Here is a 20,202-nt window from a genome sequence, read left to right as displayed (position 1 = left end):
TGCACAACCTCCTACTTCGATGTCTCTGACTGTGGGTCCCACGCCAGCTGATCGTCCAGCTTCGACCCACTAGAAATGCTCACTAGGCTCGAAGACCTTTGCATCCTCTCTCCCTTTCTTTCTCTTTCTGCTGTGAAACTTGCTTGTTCGCTGAAAAAGATCGGTAAAAAAGAACCCTACAATAGAGATGGAAAAATGAAGAGAACAAAGAGGCGAATTAAATGGAACAATCGGCAAGAACAAAGATGGTCGTAGGCTTGTTCGCCTGACTGCCCCGCAGTCGCTGCCACCCTTCTTGAAACTCTCGAACGAGGTGGGGAGGCAGACGTGGCGTGGGAAAGAGAGAGAGCCGAAATTTTTAAAAATACCATTTTTTTTTAAATTATTAAACCAAAACACCAATTTTGGCTGGAAATTATATTTTTCGCATGGCCGCTTTCCGAGGAAGCGGGCACTTGGAACCGGGCCGCTTCGGGGGAAGTGGGCATTTATTTGGGCCGCTTTGGGGGCCAGCGGCCACCTTGATTTTTTTTTTTTTTTTTTTTTTTTTAAAACAGAAATTTTTTTTTGTATTAAAATATTATAAATGTTGAATATATTTCTTTGAAAATAGATGAAATACAATATAATTTGATTTATTAGAAAGACTGCAACAAATAACTCGGATCAATATTTTTCAAAAAAAATCAAAATCTTTATTTTATTTAATTATTGTTTTTCAAAAAGAATTATCAAAATAGATACAACTTTTTATAAATTAAATATACTAGAAAGGTCACAATATTTTCTGGATTACCTAGAAGTGACTTTTGAACCGGGATCAATAACTTAGAATCTAATTATTTTTATTTTTTTCCAATAACACATAAAGAAATATATTAATTTTTCTTACAGCCGCGAAAAATCCGATCTGAAAAATATTGATCCGGGTTATTTGCTGCAGTCTTTCTAATAAATCAAATTATATTGTATTTCATCTATTTTCAAAGAAATATATTCAACATTTCTAATATTTTAATACAAAAACAAAATTTCTGTTTTCTAAAAAAAAAAAAAAAAGGCGCAGTTCATTCTTAAGGTTCAAATTTCATCTTGAATTAAAAATGTATTTCTCGATATTTTAATAATAAAAAAGGATGGGGATTAGTTGACAATACATCAAAATACACCCTTTAAAATGTGATCTATACTATATTTATATGATGCACATGAAAATGATAGAATTTGATGCAAGTTTTACTGTTCATCAAATGTCTTAAAACTTGCCATATGACACTAAAATAGCATGAAATAATACACAAGCAATGCCCAGCAATAGTCGATAATTATTTTTCTATTTTTTAAAATTATTTTAGAAACACATTATCAACCGACATTTTTATTTTTACCCAATTAAAAAATTATTTTAATAATAATAACCAAGGTTTATCAAAAATTTTAAAAATACTTGACCCGTGGAATTTTTTCACGGGTTGGAATTTTAATTCCCACCCGTGGAAAAATTCCACGGGCCCAACTTTTTTTTTTTTTTTTTAAACAGAAATTTGTATTTATTTTTTATTTTTTGTATTGAAATATTAGAAATATTGGATATATTTCTTTGAAAATAGATGAAATACAATATAATTTGATTTATTAGAAAGACTGCAACAAATAACCCGGATCAATATTTTTCAGGTCGGATTTTTCGCGGCTGTAAGAAAAATTAATATATTTCTTTATGTGTTATTGGAAAAAAAATAAAAATGCCTAGATTCCGAGTTATTGATCCCGGTTCAAAAGTCACTTCTATGTAATTTAGAAAATATTATGATCTTTCTAGTACATTTAATTTATTAAAAGTTACAATATTTTCTGGATTACCTAGAAGTGACTTTTGAACCGGGATCAATAACTCAGAATCTAATTATTTTTATTTTTTTCCAATAACACATAAAGAAATATATTAATTTTTCTTACAGCCGCGAAAAATCCGGCCTGAAAAATATTGATCCGGGTTATTTGTTGCAGTCTTTCTAATAAATCAAATTATATTGTATTTCATCTATTTTCAAAGAAATATATTCAACATTTCTAATATTTTAATACAAAAAAAAATTTCTGTTTTCTAAAAAAAAAAAAAAAAAAAAAAAATCAAGGTGGCCGCTGGCCCCAAAGCGGCCCAAATAAGTGCCCGCTTCCCCCCGAAGCGGCCCGGTTCCAAGTGCCCGCTTCCCCGGGAAGCGGCCATGCGAAAAATATAATTTCCAGCCAAAATTGGTGTTTTGGTTTAATAATTTTAAAAAAATGGTATTTTTAAAAATTTCGGGAGAGAGAGGTAGCGACAGCCTGCGTCTGAACGGAAGCATATCATCTGCGGAGCCAATCGCTGCGCACAGCTTTTAATCTGGTCCGTTTGTTTTGGATCCGACGAATCAGATTAGATCTTGCCCGAATTGGAAAAAAAAATTCTCAAAATTTGCAAGATCTGATCTGGTCCGTCCGATCCAAAACGAACGGACCAGATTAAAAGCTCCACACAGCTCCGCAGCGATTGACTCTGCAGAGGATACCCTTCCGCGTGGGAACTGGGAAAGAGCGAGATAGGAGGTGAGTCAGAGTTTGTAGGGTTAACAGGTTTAAGAGTCAAAATATATCAAATCCGTTTTAAAGTATCACCAAACCGTTAGATTAGAGTTTGATTGAATATACGGTGGATGCTGCCTATCGGAACCAAACTAGGTCTGATGCCCATCGGACCTACACCTATAGTTCGGCTTAAATTTAACTGTTTTTGAGTTTAATGCATCTCAGTCGTATCATCAGAATCTGAGTCAATCCGGCCTGCACATGTGATGCACAAGATCTTTTAATAATAGTGCGGATCTCAATCGGATAGATCTATTAACGTACGGGTTGAATTCCTATGATGTTTCTCAATGGAAGGACTTATGCCTAATATTCAAAAAAAATTCCTATGATGTGAATCAGTGAATGATTTTTTTATTAGATGCCATATTTTTTATCAGGGAAAATTTGCACTGTATCCATACAAACTTTCAAAATAGCCAATTTCACCATAAAAATATCATAATATCCAATTTACCCATAAAAACTTTCAATCCTTTCCTTTATCCCCTTTTATTCATTCAACTTATTATTAAGTTATTTTTTATCAAGGAAGGCCAGGTGACCAAATCTGACCGAGGCCATTACCGTGCTCCAGAAGAGGAAAATCAGAGGAGGAATAGAGAGAAGCGAAGGGAAGAAAGGATGAACTCACTATAGAAAAGTTCTGAATTTTGTCATCTCCGAATTAGGGTGTAGACAGAGTAAATGGCTGGCGATGTCTTCCTTCCCCTTCCGTTCCTTCCCTCTACGTGGTGGTTTTGTGGAGCACGAGCTTATCGCCTTAGGCCACCATAACATTTAAGAGCATTCCACAAAGGTTGTATGCTAAATGGACAAAATAAAGTTGCTTGGTCCCAGAGCTTCCTATAAGAAACGACTACCATTTATTCCAAGTAACTAATTGGTCCAATCACCCAAAATTTCATATCCTCATTCCGTATCTAAATTGTAATCTTTATTTAATAAAATTCGTTGTCTCTGCTCGAGTGCTGAGAATATGTCATTTTATACACACCAATGGACAAACATCGATGAATTTCTCCTGGAGAACATCAAGTGTGATATTCTTTCTTACACGACAAATTGAAAACTGGTGCTTGGCTAGCTAGGTTATTTCTAAGTTATAAATTTATGATAAAAGGAGCATAATATCTGGTAAACAAAAATATGATGGTATTAAGACTAAAAGTGTGATCTACTAGAGATTCATTTTTTTTTATTGTCGCCCATATAAAGAGTATACAAATGTATAAAATAAATATTCTGAATCCTAAAATCCCCTTTCTTCCATTGGCCTTATAAAGCCCATCTCTATTGAGATCTAAAGTACTTGATCAGAATGAAAGATTAAGGTTTGTGACTCGGTTTGTATAATCCTCGTTTAGTTTTATTGTACTTGGTATTTTAGAACGCAGGGGCGGACCTACGTTGGTTCAGAGGGGGGCAACGGCCCCCCCCCCCCCCCCCGAAAATGATCTTGCCCTTCTTTGAGCCATTACAGGGGAAGAAATGGAAGAGGAAGAAAGACAGCTGGAAAACAACTTTTTTATCTAATGAGTTATGGATCGGGCCTTTTACTTAAAGCTATACAGTATTGTTAGCTTTCAAAGCATATCTCTATCTCTTGTGACACTGACTATATATCCTTTTACTTCTGACTGTACAGTATTGAAAACCAGATTCTTTTACTTGTTTTTTTTTAAATAGTGGGGAATCCCACCAGTTTCTATTGAAACTAATAAAGGTTGGTCATAACAAACTCCAAATTTGGAGAATGCAATAGCATACAAGATCCATATTACAACACATAACAAAAAGAAAGAAGTAATTCAAACTATAACATATAATAGCTTGAAACCCTAAACTAAACCACCACAAACTACAAGATACCAAAACATGACAAAACAAGACATATTAGCATTCAATTCATGTCAGAGCCAAAAGAATGTCGGTACCAAGCATAAGGGTTCCATCGTTGTGTTCTAGGGAAGTTGGTATAACCCCGACCTCTTCCCCATCCTCTTCCTCTGCCAAAGGAGGATTCATATCTGTTGTATGAATAATCAAAACCTGACAAGGCAAAGAAGTAGTATCAATAGGCAAAATTAGATGTAAAGAATGTAACAAATTATTACTAAGAGTTGAACATCAAAATTTTGTCAAAGAGATTATCTTCGATCCTACTGTCTGCAAAGAAGGAATATTAGAATTTTGAAAGCACAATTTATTTCTTTCCAACCAAAGTGTCCATAAGACTACTCCTCGAACAAGTTCAATTAATAATGGTTCCTTTAAGGAAATAGGGGCTGCTAAGGACTATATATCTGACATAGTAGAACCAGATCCTTTTACTTCTTACTATATATCCTTCCTTCAATGGAGAATCAGTATTATTAGTTTTTTTTTCAAAGTATATACCAAGTTAAAGCATTCATTATATGGAAAATTTCAGAATTATTAGCTTCACTTTCTATCTAACTAATTAATTTAAGAAGAACATATTGTATGAATATTGCTACCCGACTTAATACATTAATTCTGGAATTTACATTGTCAAAATCTATGGTAGCTAAATTATTATGTTGATTGTTTTTTATATTGTATCTGATTAGCTAATGGGTTTAAATTTGATAAGCTATTTGAATCTGATTTTTGTCCCCCATCCGGTAGAAATCCTGCGTCCGCCCCTGTTAGAATGGCCAAAGGAAAAAAAATGAAGAGAAAGGGTATAATTATCAATATAATTTATAAAATAACTAAATCATATGTTAAATAAAGAAAATGGGATATAAGAATCAATGTTAAGTTTTGATGAAGATATTAGATATTATAGTGTTTTCATGGAGAAATTGACTTATTTTGAAAATTTGCATGGGCATACTAGAAATTTTCCCTTTATTATATTATAATATTTCAAATGTAAATAGTAAATAATTGACCTCACTTTGAACCCCCAAGGCCCCAACTACTCGTCTTTTTCATTCATGAATTATTTCCAACTTTAAATTAGTAGAAATTTGCAGTTAATATTTATTATTTTATTTTAGAATTTTGGTATTTAATTAGAGAGGTTAATGCATCATCGGAGATGTGTTGCCACTTGCCAAAGATCATTTCATAATTGGAGTGACGGAGACTTAACTTGTAAATTTGATTTGGTTGCTTCTTATATTTAAGAGGATAAAATTACTCATTGCATCTACTTTTCGTATTTTGCATCCCATTAAACGGTGTAAATCATGTTATAAATAAAGTTGTTATGTTATTATTTGGAAAATAAAGTGAGTCTTACTGACGAAATAAGTATAGAATAAATTAATATGTATATAGAAATAGTTTTAACTTGTTATGCTATTATTTTAAATTTATCTTATTTTGCTCTTTATTTGACAGCTTATATGTGAAATAAAAAAAATATACTCTCTCTATTTTGTTGTCGGTGTGAAAGAAAAAAAAAATGAGAGATTGTTGTCAGTATGAAACTAAAATGGTCTGGCACTGGCACTGGCACTGGCACCACACCACTTGCTCGTAGATGGCATGTATTCCTGTCTCCTGATGCCGACCAAATACTTTGAAAATTTTAAATTTGACACATGCTGCTGGTATAATATCACCAGCATTGTTCTTTGCTGAAAAATAAATTAGAAAGCTTTAGGGGGGAGCATTAACTGATTAACATAACATAAACATTGAATAGCTAGCTGTGAGCTGTCATATAAAGTGGTGGTCAGTTTCAATAAATCAAGTTGACAATAATCGGATAAGGATAGACTGTTTTTAGTAATTAATATCTTCTTGGAAAAAAAAACCATTTAATTTTCTGGTTTATATTATCAAGGGAAGAGTTCGAATATTTTTATTTTTTTCCTCAATTATATCTTTATTTTAAAAAAAAAATTAATTATTCAAAATTTAAAACATAAAAAATCAAAATAAAACCGTTAGATATATCTACATCATTTTATCTATGCACGTGAAAAAAATTATAATATTACAACTTTGTTGTGTTTGTTATCAAGAACTTATAAAAATGTATTGATGCAGATAATTTATAGATGTTTATTTTTCAATTTATTAATTCACATAAAGCAAATTTGAAATGTAATAATTGTTTATGCGCACGTAGTGAAAATCATAGATCATATCTAACAATTTTATTTTAACATTTATATTTTAAATTTTTGAGTTATTAATATTTTGAAAATAAAAAAAAATAATAGAGACACAACAAATAAAAGCATTTAAAACCTCTTCATTTATTAATGCTTGTAGTGGCACTGGCAGCTGACGTGGGAGTGGGAAGTCTTTGCTCTTAAATCTTAAGAAACAAGTCCATGCGAGATCTGATAATATAAAATTCCGTTTGCAGTCGTATCCATGATTTTAAAATAAAGTTGACATGCCCATTGGGATAAATAAATTTATTTGACCAAAAGAAAAGTTAGCTTTTCAGAATGCAACTTATTATTATACCACTATAACTTGAAGCTAGTTTTTGTAAAATAAAGTAGCTATCTAATTAAATCCAAGGAAAAATAGCTTTTGTCCTGTTCAGCGATAAAGAATAAAATATTCAGAGAATTCAGATCTAACAAACAATTCTCACCTAAAATGCTATGTGAAAAATAGAGAGTTCTTGCAAAAAGTATGCATCACGCCTTCAAAGTGCATTGGCAAAAATTGAGCTAATTGCTGTAACAACTAGGTCAGCCACACACAAAAAAAAAAGGAAAAAAAAAGGGAAAGAGGACAAAAAAATCACCGCATCATTTCCCTCATATTATACAAACCGGAAACAAAAAATGAAAGCCCCATAGCAACTAAAAAGGAAAAAGAAAGAAGAGAAAAACTATAATACATCAAATAAATCCCTTTAAAAATGGTACAAGGTCAACAAGGTCCATTCAAGCATGAAGACAGTATGAAGATAAGATCGATCAAGCATGAATCCAAATACCGTAATTCCTGCTCTATTATTCTCCAAATAAGTCACTGTAAATAAATATACAAAAAGGTCAACAACACAAGTAATTAATTAGTTACATCGCAAAATACCAACTGGTACATACTGGTACTGACCTCATGAAGACAGCACCAGCATGGTATTACAATTACAGAAAGACTCAATTTGTGAATCTATTTCTTAGTGTAGGAAAATGAAATCCTTACCTAGAGCTTGTCTTTTCTGAAATGAAATGTTATTTGCGTGGATGGTGATAAACTTAGTGTCTTCCAGTACTTCATCATCAGAATCTCCAGTTGAATCTGCCTCACTTGACTCATCGCTGAAACTCACCGGGTAAACAGAATCGGAGTTTGTTGTGGGGGAAGCTTTAGATGAGTCAGTCATGTCAGTTTCTTCCATTGTGGCACAAGCATGCCGCTTGGCAGCATGGCTGGTTAGTGCCAGAGCCTGGTGTGTGATCTTCACAGCACCACGGATGATCATTAAAAGCCCAAACACCAGCATAATTGAGCACATCTGTCATTGAGACCGAAAGACAATCAGATTTAGTCATTCATCTGATAGATATATTGCTAATACCTGGCCTTTCTTTCAGGACCTTTGTTCAAACTAATTTATACAGCAAAGGAGCCCAAAAGAGGCAAAAAATAGTCCCAATTTAACTGCTCCAGTATGTGATATTAAAATAAAAAAGGTATTGCACCAACACTCTTTTGTTTTCCAGTTTTCAAATTAAGTATGGGTACAGTGCAAACTACTGCATGCCAGGGACCATGACATTCTTTTCTTTCAATGGTGTAACGAAGGAAGCTTAACATTCATGTAGATGTATGCAAAGACGCATGCGTTTAACAGAGAGAGAGAGAGAGAGAGAGACTTACAGCGAGTTCACCAGTGTTGAACAAACTGTCAGCTGAGTCCTTCCGCAATATGAGAAGGACAGAGCTGAACTGACTTGCTGTGACAATCAGGGCAGTTGCCACAATAAACCCCCTGAACCGGTGACTAACAATTTTGAGCTGCTTCCTTATGTCAAGGTGCTCTTTCAACACTGCTTCAACTACAATCTGCTCGTCAAACACTGCCACAAAATCCTGGCCATGGTAATTATTGACCTTTGGTCAGTTCTATACTGATATGCTTCAAATTGAATGTACATCGCTTAGGTACTCTTGGTCAAATGTACATAGCTTTTGGGGGTTCAAGATTACATGCTGCTATGAAACTAGCAGGATAGCAGTTTACACTATTTAGTGCACTTCTTGGATTTAACAAGGGATAGCAGTGCCAGTGTACCTCAAATCAGAAATGATTCAGTTTAATCCCGGTAACTTGTGTTTGTTGATTTCCAATTTTACATACAAATCAATTCCTTGGAAAGTTGGCATACTATCCAATTGTACGTATGTGAATGAATAAACACCAACAACCAATAGTAAATTTGCAAAATTTAGGAATTATAATGAATGTAGTCCAAAAAAATTAAAGCCCAATAACCTGTAGCCGCAGGTTCTGGAGATAGCAGATAAGCCGAAACAGCACACAAGTCAGAAGGAAAATGGATGTTCTATAAAGCCATGATGCAAGCTCAGCAAAGCATACAACAATGTCGCTCACAATGGGATTGCCAAGCCAGGTCAACTTTCAGCACTGGCGCAGTACCACCATATCTTGTATGCAGTCTCAGCAAAGAAGCAAGGGAAGACGAAAAATGAGCTGGTGAGTGTAACCCAACCGCACCCTCTCACTCTCATGACGTAGCTTGTCGAGGAAGAGGAACCGACGTAGGCCATACCTGAGGTAACAGAGAAATAATGAGGGGTATATATGTAATTAGGTTCCATTCCAAGCTTAGAACACTTCTCCTTCCGACTTTCCAACACTTGCCCGGTGTTGGACTCTATATATACATCGTGTTACCGCTTAGCAAAGTCATGTATTTTTAATAAATAGTCGCCTTCTCGACGTCTTAATTAGTATACTCTACTTGTGAATTACTGTGTCAGTCATCGGGAGATCGCCCTAGCTCCCAATGAGAAAAGTAATAAATCGATAAGTTGATGTGTCGAGACTCGAGATGTTTGGTATCGTACATTTTGTCGACATGCGCACAGATTTTTTATTTTTTTTGTCTTTAATTCCAGATATCCAATTGTGAATTGTCCACTTGTGCAATTGCAAAATTATAATACAGGTTGTAGCCTTAGCCCTTATACGTGTTCGGTCATGAATCACATGCAGTGTCACGGCACCTGGTCTGGATGGATATATTAATTGCGTAAAATGACAATTAAGACTTAAGAGTACCTACTTACCATTAGTATTAAAACCAATATATTTCACTTGGTGATGTCGTTGTGCACTTGAGACAAGGGTAACAGCAACTTAATTTCAAAGTAAACCTCACCGATCGTTACGTTACGTTACGTGGCTCTTGACCTTTGCTCTCTTGTTCAAGCCATTTCACAACGGATTCCAAATTCCGAATCGCATGAGATTAAATGTGGGGCAGAGATAAAAGGTAAATGAGGTGATGGTAATTTCTCTAGGTTGTGCTTTCACAAAATGAAGAGGAAAAGAGATGGGAAGAGATAACATAAATATCTTACTTTCTATGCTTTCTGATTCGAAGGTTACATAATTTCAAAATTTTGTTTAGGACATGTTGGGAATGGGTAAAAACCAAACAGGCCGTTATAAAGTTCACTGTTCTTCAAAATATTAATTATAAAATAAGTAAACAGAGTTCAATCAAATCAAATCACCCCTCCTCTTCACCCTTCTTATGAAACATACTCTTAAGCTGTGTTCCACAACACTAGCGTGGAGAGGAAGATAAAAGAAGAGAAAGAAAGGCAACAATATTGGTTCCTCTCGCTACAGTGAAATCTATACCTTAATTTGAGAGATACGAATTTGAAAAGTTTGTATAGCGTGTTCCTTTCTTTCTCTAACAAAAATTGAAGCTTGTTTTTGTATAGTGTGTTCCTTCCTTTCCCCAACAAAGATTTGAAAGGTATTATAATGAGTACCTAACAAAGATTGAAGCTTGTTTTTGTAAAATGCAGTAGCTATCTAACAAAATTCCAAGAAAAAATAGTTTTTGTTCTGTTTAAATGAGATACCATCATACCAGCGATAAAAAAGTATAATCAATATATTTCCTTTTTCAGAAAATCCAGATCTAACAAACAATTCTCACCTGAAGATTCTATGTGAATAATAGAGAGTCATTGCAAAAAGTATGCATCATGCGCTCAAATTGCAGCGGCAAAAATTGAGCTAATTTTTGCAAGAACTCGGACAGCCACACAGAGAAAGAAAAAGGGAAAGATGACCAACAATAACCGCATCATTTCCCTCATATTATACAAACCGGAAGCAAAAAAAAAAAAAAAACTATAATACATCAACTAAATCCGTTAAAAATTGGATTCATTGGGATTTAAAAACCAATGGTTTTGCCAAGTAGCCAAAGGAACAAGGTCCATTCAAGCATGAAGACAGTATGAAGATAAGATCTTTCAAGCATGAATCCAAATACTGTAATTCCTGCTCTATTATTCTCCAAATAAGTCACTGTAAATAAATAAGTAATTAATTAGTCTCGTTCCAAAATACCAACTGGTACATACTAATCCTGACATCATGAAGACAACACCAGCATGACTTTATAATTAGAGAAAGAATCAATTTGTGGAGTTTAACACCCAACAATTTCCCCCAACTAGGCATCAAACCCTCAATTTGCACTTTACACTTTAATGTGCAATTAAGATTGAAAATTAAAACTTGGCTGATCAATCTCATAAGTGTAGAAATCCTTACCTAGTGCTTGTCTCTTCTGAAATGAAACGGTATTTGCATGGATGGTGATAAACTTGGTGTCCTCCAGTACTTCATCATCAGAATCTCCAGATAAATCTTCCTCACTTGACTCATCGCTGAAATTCATTGAGTATACTGAATTGGGTTTTGTTGCACCAGATGAGTCAACCGTGTCAATTTCTTCCATCGTAGCACAAGCATGCCACTTGGCAGCATGGCTGGTTAGTGCCAGAGCCTGGTGTGTAATCTTCACAGCACCACGAATGATTATTAAAAGCCCAGACACCAGCATAATTGAGCACATCTGTCATTGAGACCGAAAAACAATCAGATTTAGTCATTCATCCGATATATTGCTAATACCTGGCCTTTCTTTCAGGACCTTCGCTGAAACTTACTCATGCCATCAATTATGCCTTGATCCCTGACACCTAATTTAAACAGCAAAGGAGCACAAAAGGGACAAAACATAGTCCCAATTTAACTGCTCCATTATGTGATATAAAAAAAAAAAAACAAGTATTGCACCAACACTCTCTTGTTTTCCAGTTTTCAAATTAGGCACGGTTACAGTACAAACTACTGCATGTCAGGGACCATTACATCCTTTTCTTTCAATGGTGTAACCAGGAAGCTTAACATTCATGTAGATGTATTCAAAGACGCATGTATTTAACACACAGAGAGAGAGAGAGAGAGTTGTCCTAGATTTGAATTTCAGAGAGAGAGTCTTACAGCAAGTTCACCAGTGTTGAACAAACTGTCGGCTGAGTCCTTCCGTGTGGTGAGAAGAACAGAGCTGAACTGACTTGCTGTAACAATCAGGGCACATGCCACAATAAATCCCGTGAAACGGTGACTAATAATTTTAAGTTGCTTCTTTATGTCAAGGTGCTCTTTCAACATCAGTTCGACTACATTCTGCTCATCAAACACTGCCACAAAATCCTGGCCATGGTAATTATCGACCTTGGTCAATTCTATACTGATATGCTTCAAATTGAATGTACAAAGCTTAGGTACTCTGCTCAAATTTACATAGCTTAGGTACTCGTAATGAAAAAAGATTGAAGTTGTATGGTACCAAATTAGGAAGGAGATTGAAGATTACATGCTGCTATGAAACTAACAGGTTCAACACTTTACAGTATTTGGCGCACTTATTGGATTCAAAGGATAGCAGTACCAGTGTACCTCAAATCAGAATTGATTCAGTTTAATCCCAGATTCCCAGTTAACTACTGTTTGTTAATTTCCAATTTTACATACAAATCAATTCCTCAGCATACTTAACTAATGGATGGAGTCCAAAAAATTAAATTCCAATAACCTGTAGCCGCAAGTTCTGGAGATAGCAGATGAGCTGAAACAGCACACAAGTCAATAAGAAAATGGATGTTCGATAAAGCCATGACATAAGCTCGGCAAAGCATGCAACAATGTCGCTCACAATGGGATTGCCAAGCCAGGGCACCTTGTCAGCACTGGCACAATACCACCAGATCTTGTATGCAGTCTCGGCAAAGAAGCAAGGGAAGACGAAAAATGAGAGGACGCGAAAGGAATGCGTGAGCTGGTGCGTGTAACCCAACCGCACCCTCTCACTCTCATGCCGTAGCTTGTCGAGGAAGAGGAACCGACGCAGGCCATACCTGAGGGAGGTAATAGACAAAATAAGATTCTGATTTACTATATATAGCATATAATTTCAGAATTTGTTACCCAGTTTGGATAACAGTTTAAAAAAGGAAAAAATAATGCAATGCAAAAGTGGAAGTGGAAGTTTACTATTTGATTCCTCAATAGATACGGCTTCTACTTGTAAAAAAAGAAAAGAAATCAAGAAATGTAGCGCGCAATGCATACCGGCGAAGAACAGTAGAGAGGCAAAGAAAGGAGGCAGCGGAGGCAGCCGAAAGAGAGACCTGAACAGCCGCATTGTAGGGGCGGCGCTGAGGCCGGAATGAAAGCACGAAATGGGACACAGCTGGCACCACGATCCCTAACAGAATGAAGAGGACCCACGAGATCATTGCGTGGCTACGGTCTGATTGGTCCATGAACATCCACTGGAGGCACGACCTAAACCACTGTAGTTCATCTTCGTCGTTTGGCCGAGGGGGGCGCTGCTCCACCGCCGCCGGCATGGAGCCCGCATTGTCAGGCAACAGGGGCTCTTGCTGTCTCCCGACTCGCCACATGTACATGTACTATCGATAGCTTCGTCTCTAATTCCCTTCCTTGGTTTTGTTTGTTTTTCAACAAGATTCCACATGTACTTGGATACGCCACAGAATCATCGGAACAGTAAAAGAATATACTGTATAAATTGTTATATAGAGAGGACCAGACGCTGTCATTGCGCCTGCGTGGCTGCGTGTGCATGGTGGATTCTTCATTTTGCGTAAAACAGCAATTAAGAGTACATATCAATAGTATAATAATAATAAATTTTAATTACTTGATGGTTGTCCTTCAAAAGTACCGATCGATCGTTAGCTGCCTCTTGTCCTTTGCTGTCTTGTTCGAGTCATTTTGACTACGGTTTCCAAATTTCCAATCTCATTTGTGTGTGTGGAATGTGGATGGGTGTGGAACGAGGGTCTTTTAGGAATTGTTTCGTTCAAATCTACACTGTAATAACCCATTACATTATAACAGAAGTAGAGGCATGCATAATGAATGAGGAGTTGATTGACCTTCATTTTTTTAATATTTTATGTGTGATTTTTTATATAATTTAGAGTAAAATATCATTAGTACTTAAAATTGCCATCTATTTTTAACATAAAATTTTATTTGCGATTGACATTTATTCACATTTAGGGCGGTTAACGAGCCGAGTTAGTTTGAGTTATGGGTAACTCATATTCAACTTGGAAAGATAGTGAGCCGAGTTGACTCGAATTGAGTTAGTGAGCAGAGCTGGCTTGCTGATTGGAACTCAACTCGCGAGTTACTAGAGTTGACTTGTGACTCGTAAATTAACTCGTGATCAATGATCGTAATTATCTATTAGTAGTATAGCACTTTGAATTTGAAGGTTGAACTGTTGATATATGTCACAAGACTGTTATTATGTAATAAAACCTATTTCCAAAACAATTATTTGTTCAAAAAGCAACAGCTTTACAATTATTTTTTGCTTTGTTTAGGAATGAAGCATCCAGTTGGCAAAACAGGGAATTAATGATAAGGCGCACTTAATTTGGCCATTACTGTGCTAAAGCGACATTCATCTACGATTCTTCGCATCCCAGTCCCATGCTCAGACTGTTAACCAAAGGTCATACACCAAGTCCATGCCATATCCTAAAGCCTAAAGGTCGCTAATTATGAAAGAAAGAGATCAAGAGACACATTAATTTCCATTGATTAAAGAGAAACTTTCCTCAAGAACTAGTAAAAGAGAGGAAAAACAATTGGATATCTGTGGCGCTACCTATTTGTTGGAAACAGCATATGGTATGGGCGTATGAATAGCGATAGCCGATCGATAGCAATAGCAATTTGCTATAAGAAAAGCTGCAGAGAGGGAAATTAGAGAAAATAAAATTGAACTGGAATGACTAAATGGTAGGGATCACTGATCAGCCAGACACGTGGCATGCATGATGGTGCATGAGTGGCATTTGGCTGATTAATTGCTAATTACCAATAAAGATAGATATATAGCTAGCTCTTAATAATCAATCTTCATACGTAATTTAATTGCGCTATCAGAAAAGCACACAGCATATATATATATAAATTGACCAATTTCAAAAGTTTGAATTCGTCATGTAAATTCAATCCAACAGATTTAGAGGTAAGCTCATCAAAAGATTTGGTGAGCTTAAGAACACCCTACTTCTACTCAATTTTGAATTTAAAATCTGACTATCCGATTAAAATTCAAATCAATTAGGACTGACATTCAAACATTCCGAAGCTGCTATAAAATATAACGAATGATTCCAATTGAAATTGAAAATTTTAAATTATCCCACTAGAGAAGGCCAGGGACCAGGATTATCTTGCCAACGGGCTTTACAAAAGAAGAGAAAAAAGCTGTATTTGGGTTGAGCCTAGAAGTAATGGAGATTGGGCCTAGAAGTAACGAAACGGGCTTTCGGCCTTTTTTCAAAAAACAAAAAACAAAAAAAAAGTTTACCCTTAATTACCAGTAACATCCTTCATTTGACTGGTCAACATATTGAATAATGTATATCTTTCACCTCTGACCAATTCAGACCAACTTTTTGACTAATTTCTGATGGAGTTTTAAGCTGATACCTTAAACAACACAAATCTCTTCTCTGGGTTTCCATGATCTTAAATTCTAAAGGAAAATATTTTATTTTTATCTCTTCTTACGAATTATGAATTTACATCTAGCTTAATTATTAAAATATTGTTATCAGAAGAAGTGTTATGTTCAAAATTTAATATCTATTAAAAGTTTAAACCTGAGTTGAAATTAAGACTTTTTGTTGTTTGATTTTTTTCTCCATAAATTGATTAAGACTGATAAATATTAGAATATTCTCCGATAATTTATCAAAAGGGATTAAAAAATTAACATAAATTTATAATATAAAATTATATAAATGAAATAAATGAAATAAAGAAAATATGTATAAAATACTTAATTCAATAAATTAATTTAAGTTGGAGACAAACCTGAGTTATTTAGTTGGGACGAGCGAGTCGTGTCTGTCTGTCGAAAAAGTATAGTTTTAAGTATTTTTGATTCTGATAAAATGTCTGGATATCGTTTCGTTGGTATATACTATGCTTATCCCTGCCTCAATCTATAATTAATGAATTTTGCTTTATAAGCTAATTATGCCTTGATTTTTCAACTGTTGTAGAAAAGATGAAGATTCAATTCAATATTTTCAATAACAATGAAAAACAAGTTAATTCAAGCACCAAAGTCCAGTGGACCTGCCGTCGAATCGAAGGATTTGAAATTTATAATATTATTTTTAAACAAAATAACATAACAGAAAAAATATATCCTCTTCGGAAAATCAATCGGATGAAGAGATTGGGCTTTTCTTTTTGACTGAAAACTTGGTCTAAATTTCGATCCAATAGTAAGTCCAACTTTATAAAGTGATTGAGATTTGATTTGAGAAACAGAGAGAGAGAGAGATGCTTCATTGCTTCTTACTTCTTGCACATCACCCGAGAAAACAGAGGAGCTTTTCTCTGTGTGTTCACACATCGAGAAAGAAAAACAAAGAAAAAGAGGAACAGAACATTCACCAGCCATGTACACTGTGCTACGATTCTATATTTCTATACGAGCCATTCTTTATTCTCTTGTTAGCCTAAACTATTTCAAATTCCTTGGTACGATTAGAAATTTATTTATTTTTAGAAAATAAAAATTAAATTGTCAGAAATTTTTTTTTTATTGTTTTTCTTTTCTTCAATTATATCAAGGACCGAATCAAATTTTTGGTCCTGGTTAAGAGTGAACGAAAATTTAGTTCGGTCCACCTCTAGTCTAGGCTCTAGCTAGACCAGAAATACTTTTAGTGAAATCATCAAATAAATAGATTCAGTGAAATCCTAAAATAAATAGTTTGAGTGAAAATAATTATTTTTATTTTTATTTCTGTTTTGTATTAGTGTTGTTAATAAATATAATATCATTTGTTTTAAAAATGTATTGTTATAATATTAGTGTTGTTAGTAATTCAAAAAAAATAATTCAACTCCACTTTTAAGGCATCCGATAATGTTCTTTTAACATGAATCAACGTTTCTTTTGTATGTCTTTATGAGTTTTCTAAATTGGAGTCCCATACTGAGATCAGAGTTTTCTATCAAAAATTATGTCTGTTTTAAAGTTTAAATTTTCATTTGCATATTTTGTTGTATTTCTTCAAGCTGCAAATTAAGTTATTTTGATTAAAAAGATTAATTGTAAATAAATTAGTTGTCAGTTGCCATGAATTCCACACAATTAATGCACCAAAATAGTAACACTACTTTAAGTATAATATACCTTTTATACTCTAGTTCTATTTTCGTTCGGATCACAAGCGCGTGATCCCATCGTGTAGTAGTATTGGGTGTCAATCCACAAGGATAATATATCCACTAGTCTAGGTTCTTAGATTTATAATTGAGTTTGAATCGATGACGCTAATTATGATTAATTCGCAGGATATCGTAATTGAGTTTGAGGTTGCATGCTCCATGTGATATCATATTTTGACGTTACCTTCAGAAATAGTCTGAATATGATATTTTTGCTCCCTTTTTGGCATAAATACACAACTTTCTCCAAAACCTGCCAAAATAGCATAAAAACACGTTTGCGGTAAATAATTCGAAATTTTTTTTACTTTGCATACACTTTTTCGTCATTTTTCGTACTTAAAATTAATGATTTTCGCTATATAATTTAACGTTATCATCAATATGTACTAGTTTACTACGTCAATGCACACTAGTTTGATACGCTCATGCACAGCTGCCTGTTACATTGATGCACACTTACCGAATATATTATCTTCTCCTTATGAAGGCTTGAATTAGTGAGAATAGTGAGCTAACCCAAATTTGAGATAGTGAGCTGACTTAACTTTTAGTTGAGTTAGTAGAATAGCATGCTAACCCACAAAAAACAAACAAAGAATAGTCTCTTTTTGCTAAACCAAACACATCCAAATGTAAAATAGTAGTTCAGAATAGTAACTAACCCGGGTTAGCACTATTCTTTGCCTCATCCAAACGCACCCAAACCAGTGTCTCCTCTTCTCTTCTCTATTATGTTACATTTAGAGTGAGAGGTTATTGTACTATGCATAACGCGAATTGGTCCGTATTGTACTATAGATCTATATATTCGTTTTGAAAGTTCAAACTGTTGATCTGATCCATTCAATATGAGATCTCTGAATGAAAAATATACATACGAGCTAAATTTTACATTTTTAGAATTTTGTACTATTTTTTAAATGGGTAGAATTCCTAGATCAAATAATTTTCTATCAATTTAAAAATTGTTAAGCAATTGTAAAATAATATAAAATTTGATTTACAAGTGTATTTTCATACAAAGACATGTCGAACGGAATTGAATTTTTGACTCAATTATAAGTCTATAAACATATATACTTATTAAAAGTGTGCAAATGGAAAAAACATATCGACAAGAATGTCTGTGTGGTGTTAAATTCGGACATTGTTTGTTGGAGAATTGTTAATCTGTGCTGAAGAGAGTAATTTTTTTTTTCTTTTGCATGCCTGGGGATGTGTTCCCTCTCCCCAGAAGGACTCATGGTCATGGGAAACATAATAGAAAATTAAAAAGAAATGCAAATGACCTTAAGGAGATCGGGTCAGGATCCCCTAAAGTAACTCAATCTTTGGGTTTTGAATTGGGACTGTTCAATTCGAATCCTTCGCTCGAGATTGCTTTGCGATTTGAACTCATTTCTCGGGATGCATGCACTCTTCTTTGAATAGATTAATGCGAATTCGAATCGGATGGTCCAGATTTAAAACCCAATCTTTGAGTTACTTCACTGGAATTGAACTCAAGGAGATTAGCAGTTGGAATGTAACTATTCAAGAAAATAAATCTTTTGATACTTAAAGAGGTCTTAAGGAAGTGGAGATGCTATAGAAGAAGTTCCTGGATTAAGATTATGTTTAAAAAAGATGTCTTAATATTATTAAAAGGAGCAACTGTTTGAAAAAAATAATGTGAATTAAGAGTTTAAGGAATGTTAAAAATGCTTAATCCTTTCCGGGCGAATGGATGCAGAGAGCTTCTCTTTTACCCAACACACAGGAAAAGGAGAGGTTTGCTATTTTTTTTTCACACGCTAAGAGAAAAGAAAATGGAGAGAAAGTACAAAAAAATATTATTTGTTGTATTTGATGCACCCAAAATGTTCAATTATTTTAATGGAATATATTTTTTTTTGTTATGGAATTCATAAAAAATAGTTGCTGGTGTGATATAAGATGCCGACGTTTTGAAAATTTGTTTATTAATAATAAAAAGAGAAGAAAAGAACCATGTTCCACATATGGAACATATTGAAGACGACGCACAAATAAGAAATAACATTACATTTGTATTCTTGATTCTCTTTGTTTTCGCTCTATTAAAATTCCTTTAAAAATAAGCAATCCGTTCACTTTTTGTTATATATTTGTTTTTGGAGCACATCATTATCTGTCACCTCCAAAATTCCCTAAAGCATAACCTAAACATAGTGGGCCAATGACAAAATTTGCATCTCATATAAATAAATATATAATATATAATGCAGCTCTTCTTGCACAATAAATACATGACGCGTATTTTCTTTCACATGTGATATGTGAACGTTTCTTTCTTCACTTGATGAAGCATTCCCATTCCTAGATCAATAGTTCAATACACAATAACAAGCTGACAACTGACAACTAACAAAGCTTATCTTAAATTATATTTATATATATTAAAAAAAGGGAGGGTTGATGATGTATTGTTGCCGATCAAATTTGAGGGACTTGCTTAGAAACTTGAGGAAAATTGAGGGCAGAGTTAAGTTTAAGTTTATGACAGCATGGATTCGTGTCCCTCTGCAAAAATATTTAAAAATCTCGTGAAGAACAATTATTACCCATCAATATATTTTGAATAAATAATAAATATGAGGTTGCATTCTGATCGTAGAGATATTTGGTTTTGCCAACCTCTTTTAATTGCTGTACCGGACCTTTCTAAAATTTAAAAAATATATGTAAATAAATAATGAAAACACAGTTACCGACTTACCGCTGATAAAATAAAAAGA

General features: G+C 34.3%; 1 protein-coding gene and 1 pseudogene across 3 annotated transcripts; both read right to left on the bottom strand.

Annotated features, from left to right (window-relative positions):
* Nucleotides 1-7,252: 7,252 nt before the first annotated feature.
* Nucleotides 7,253-9,412, bottom strand: LOC144575465 (uncharacterized; annotated as a pseudogene). Its single transcript, XR_013518447.1, has 4 exons — nucleotides 9,077-9,412; nucleotides 8,461-8,673; nucleotides 7,783-8,095; nucleotides 7,253-7,605 (listed from the first exon to the last, which is right to left on the bottom strand). The product of XR_013518447.1 is annotated as an uncharacterized LOC144575465 (transcript).
* LOC144575678 (uncharacterized) lies at nucleotides 7,253-13,739 on the bottom strand. Of its 2 annotated transcripts, XM_078325898.1 has the most exons (6): nucleotides 13,274-13,629; nucleotides 12,738-13,059; nucleotides 12,143-12,355; nucleotides 11,408-11,711; nucleotides 10,980-11,158; nucleotides 7,253-7,462 (listed from the first exon to the last, which is right to left on the bottom strand). In XM_078325898.1, the coding sequence occupies exons 1-5, from the start codon at nucleotides 13,612-13,614 to the stop codon at nucleotides 11,025-11,027; spliced, it is 1,314 nt and encodes a 437-aa protein (XP_078182024.1). In that variant the 5' UTR covers nucleotides 13,615-13,629; the 3' UTR covers nucleotides 7,253-7,462; nucleotides 10,980-11,024. The 2 variants fall into 2 exon arrangements, with proteins under 2 accessions (XP_078182024.1, XP_078182023.1); XM_078325897.1 differs by lacking the exon at nucleotides 7,253-7,462 and having other exon boundaries at nucleotides 10,812-11,158; nucleotides 13,274-13,739.
* Nucleotides 13,740-20,202: the final 6,463 nt, after the last annotated feature.

The sequence above is a fragment of the Carex rostrata genome, chromosome 24 (assembly GCF_964058835.1).
Source record: "Carex rostrata chromosome 24, lpCarRost1.2, whole genome shotgun sequence".
In the NCBI taxonomy this organism is placed as follows: Eukaryota; Viridiplantae; Streptophyta; class Magnoliopsida; order Poales; family Cyperaceae; genus Carex; species Carex rostrata.
Note: the sequence above shows the minus strand (reverse complement) of the source record. Positions and strands in the feature narration are given on the sequence as shown.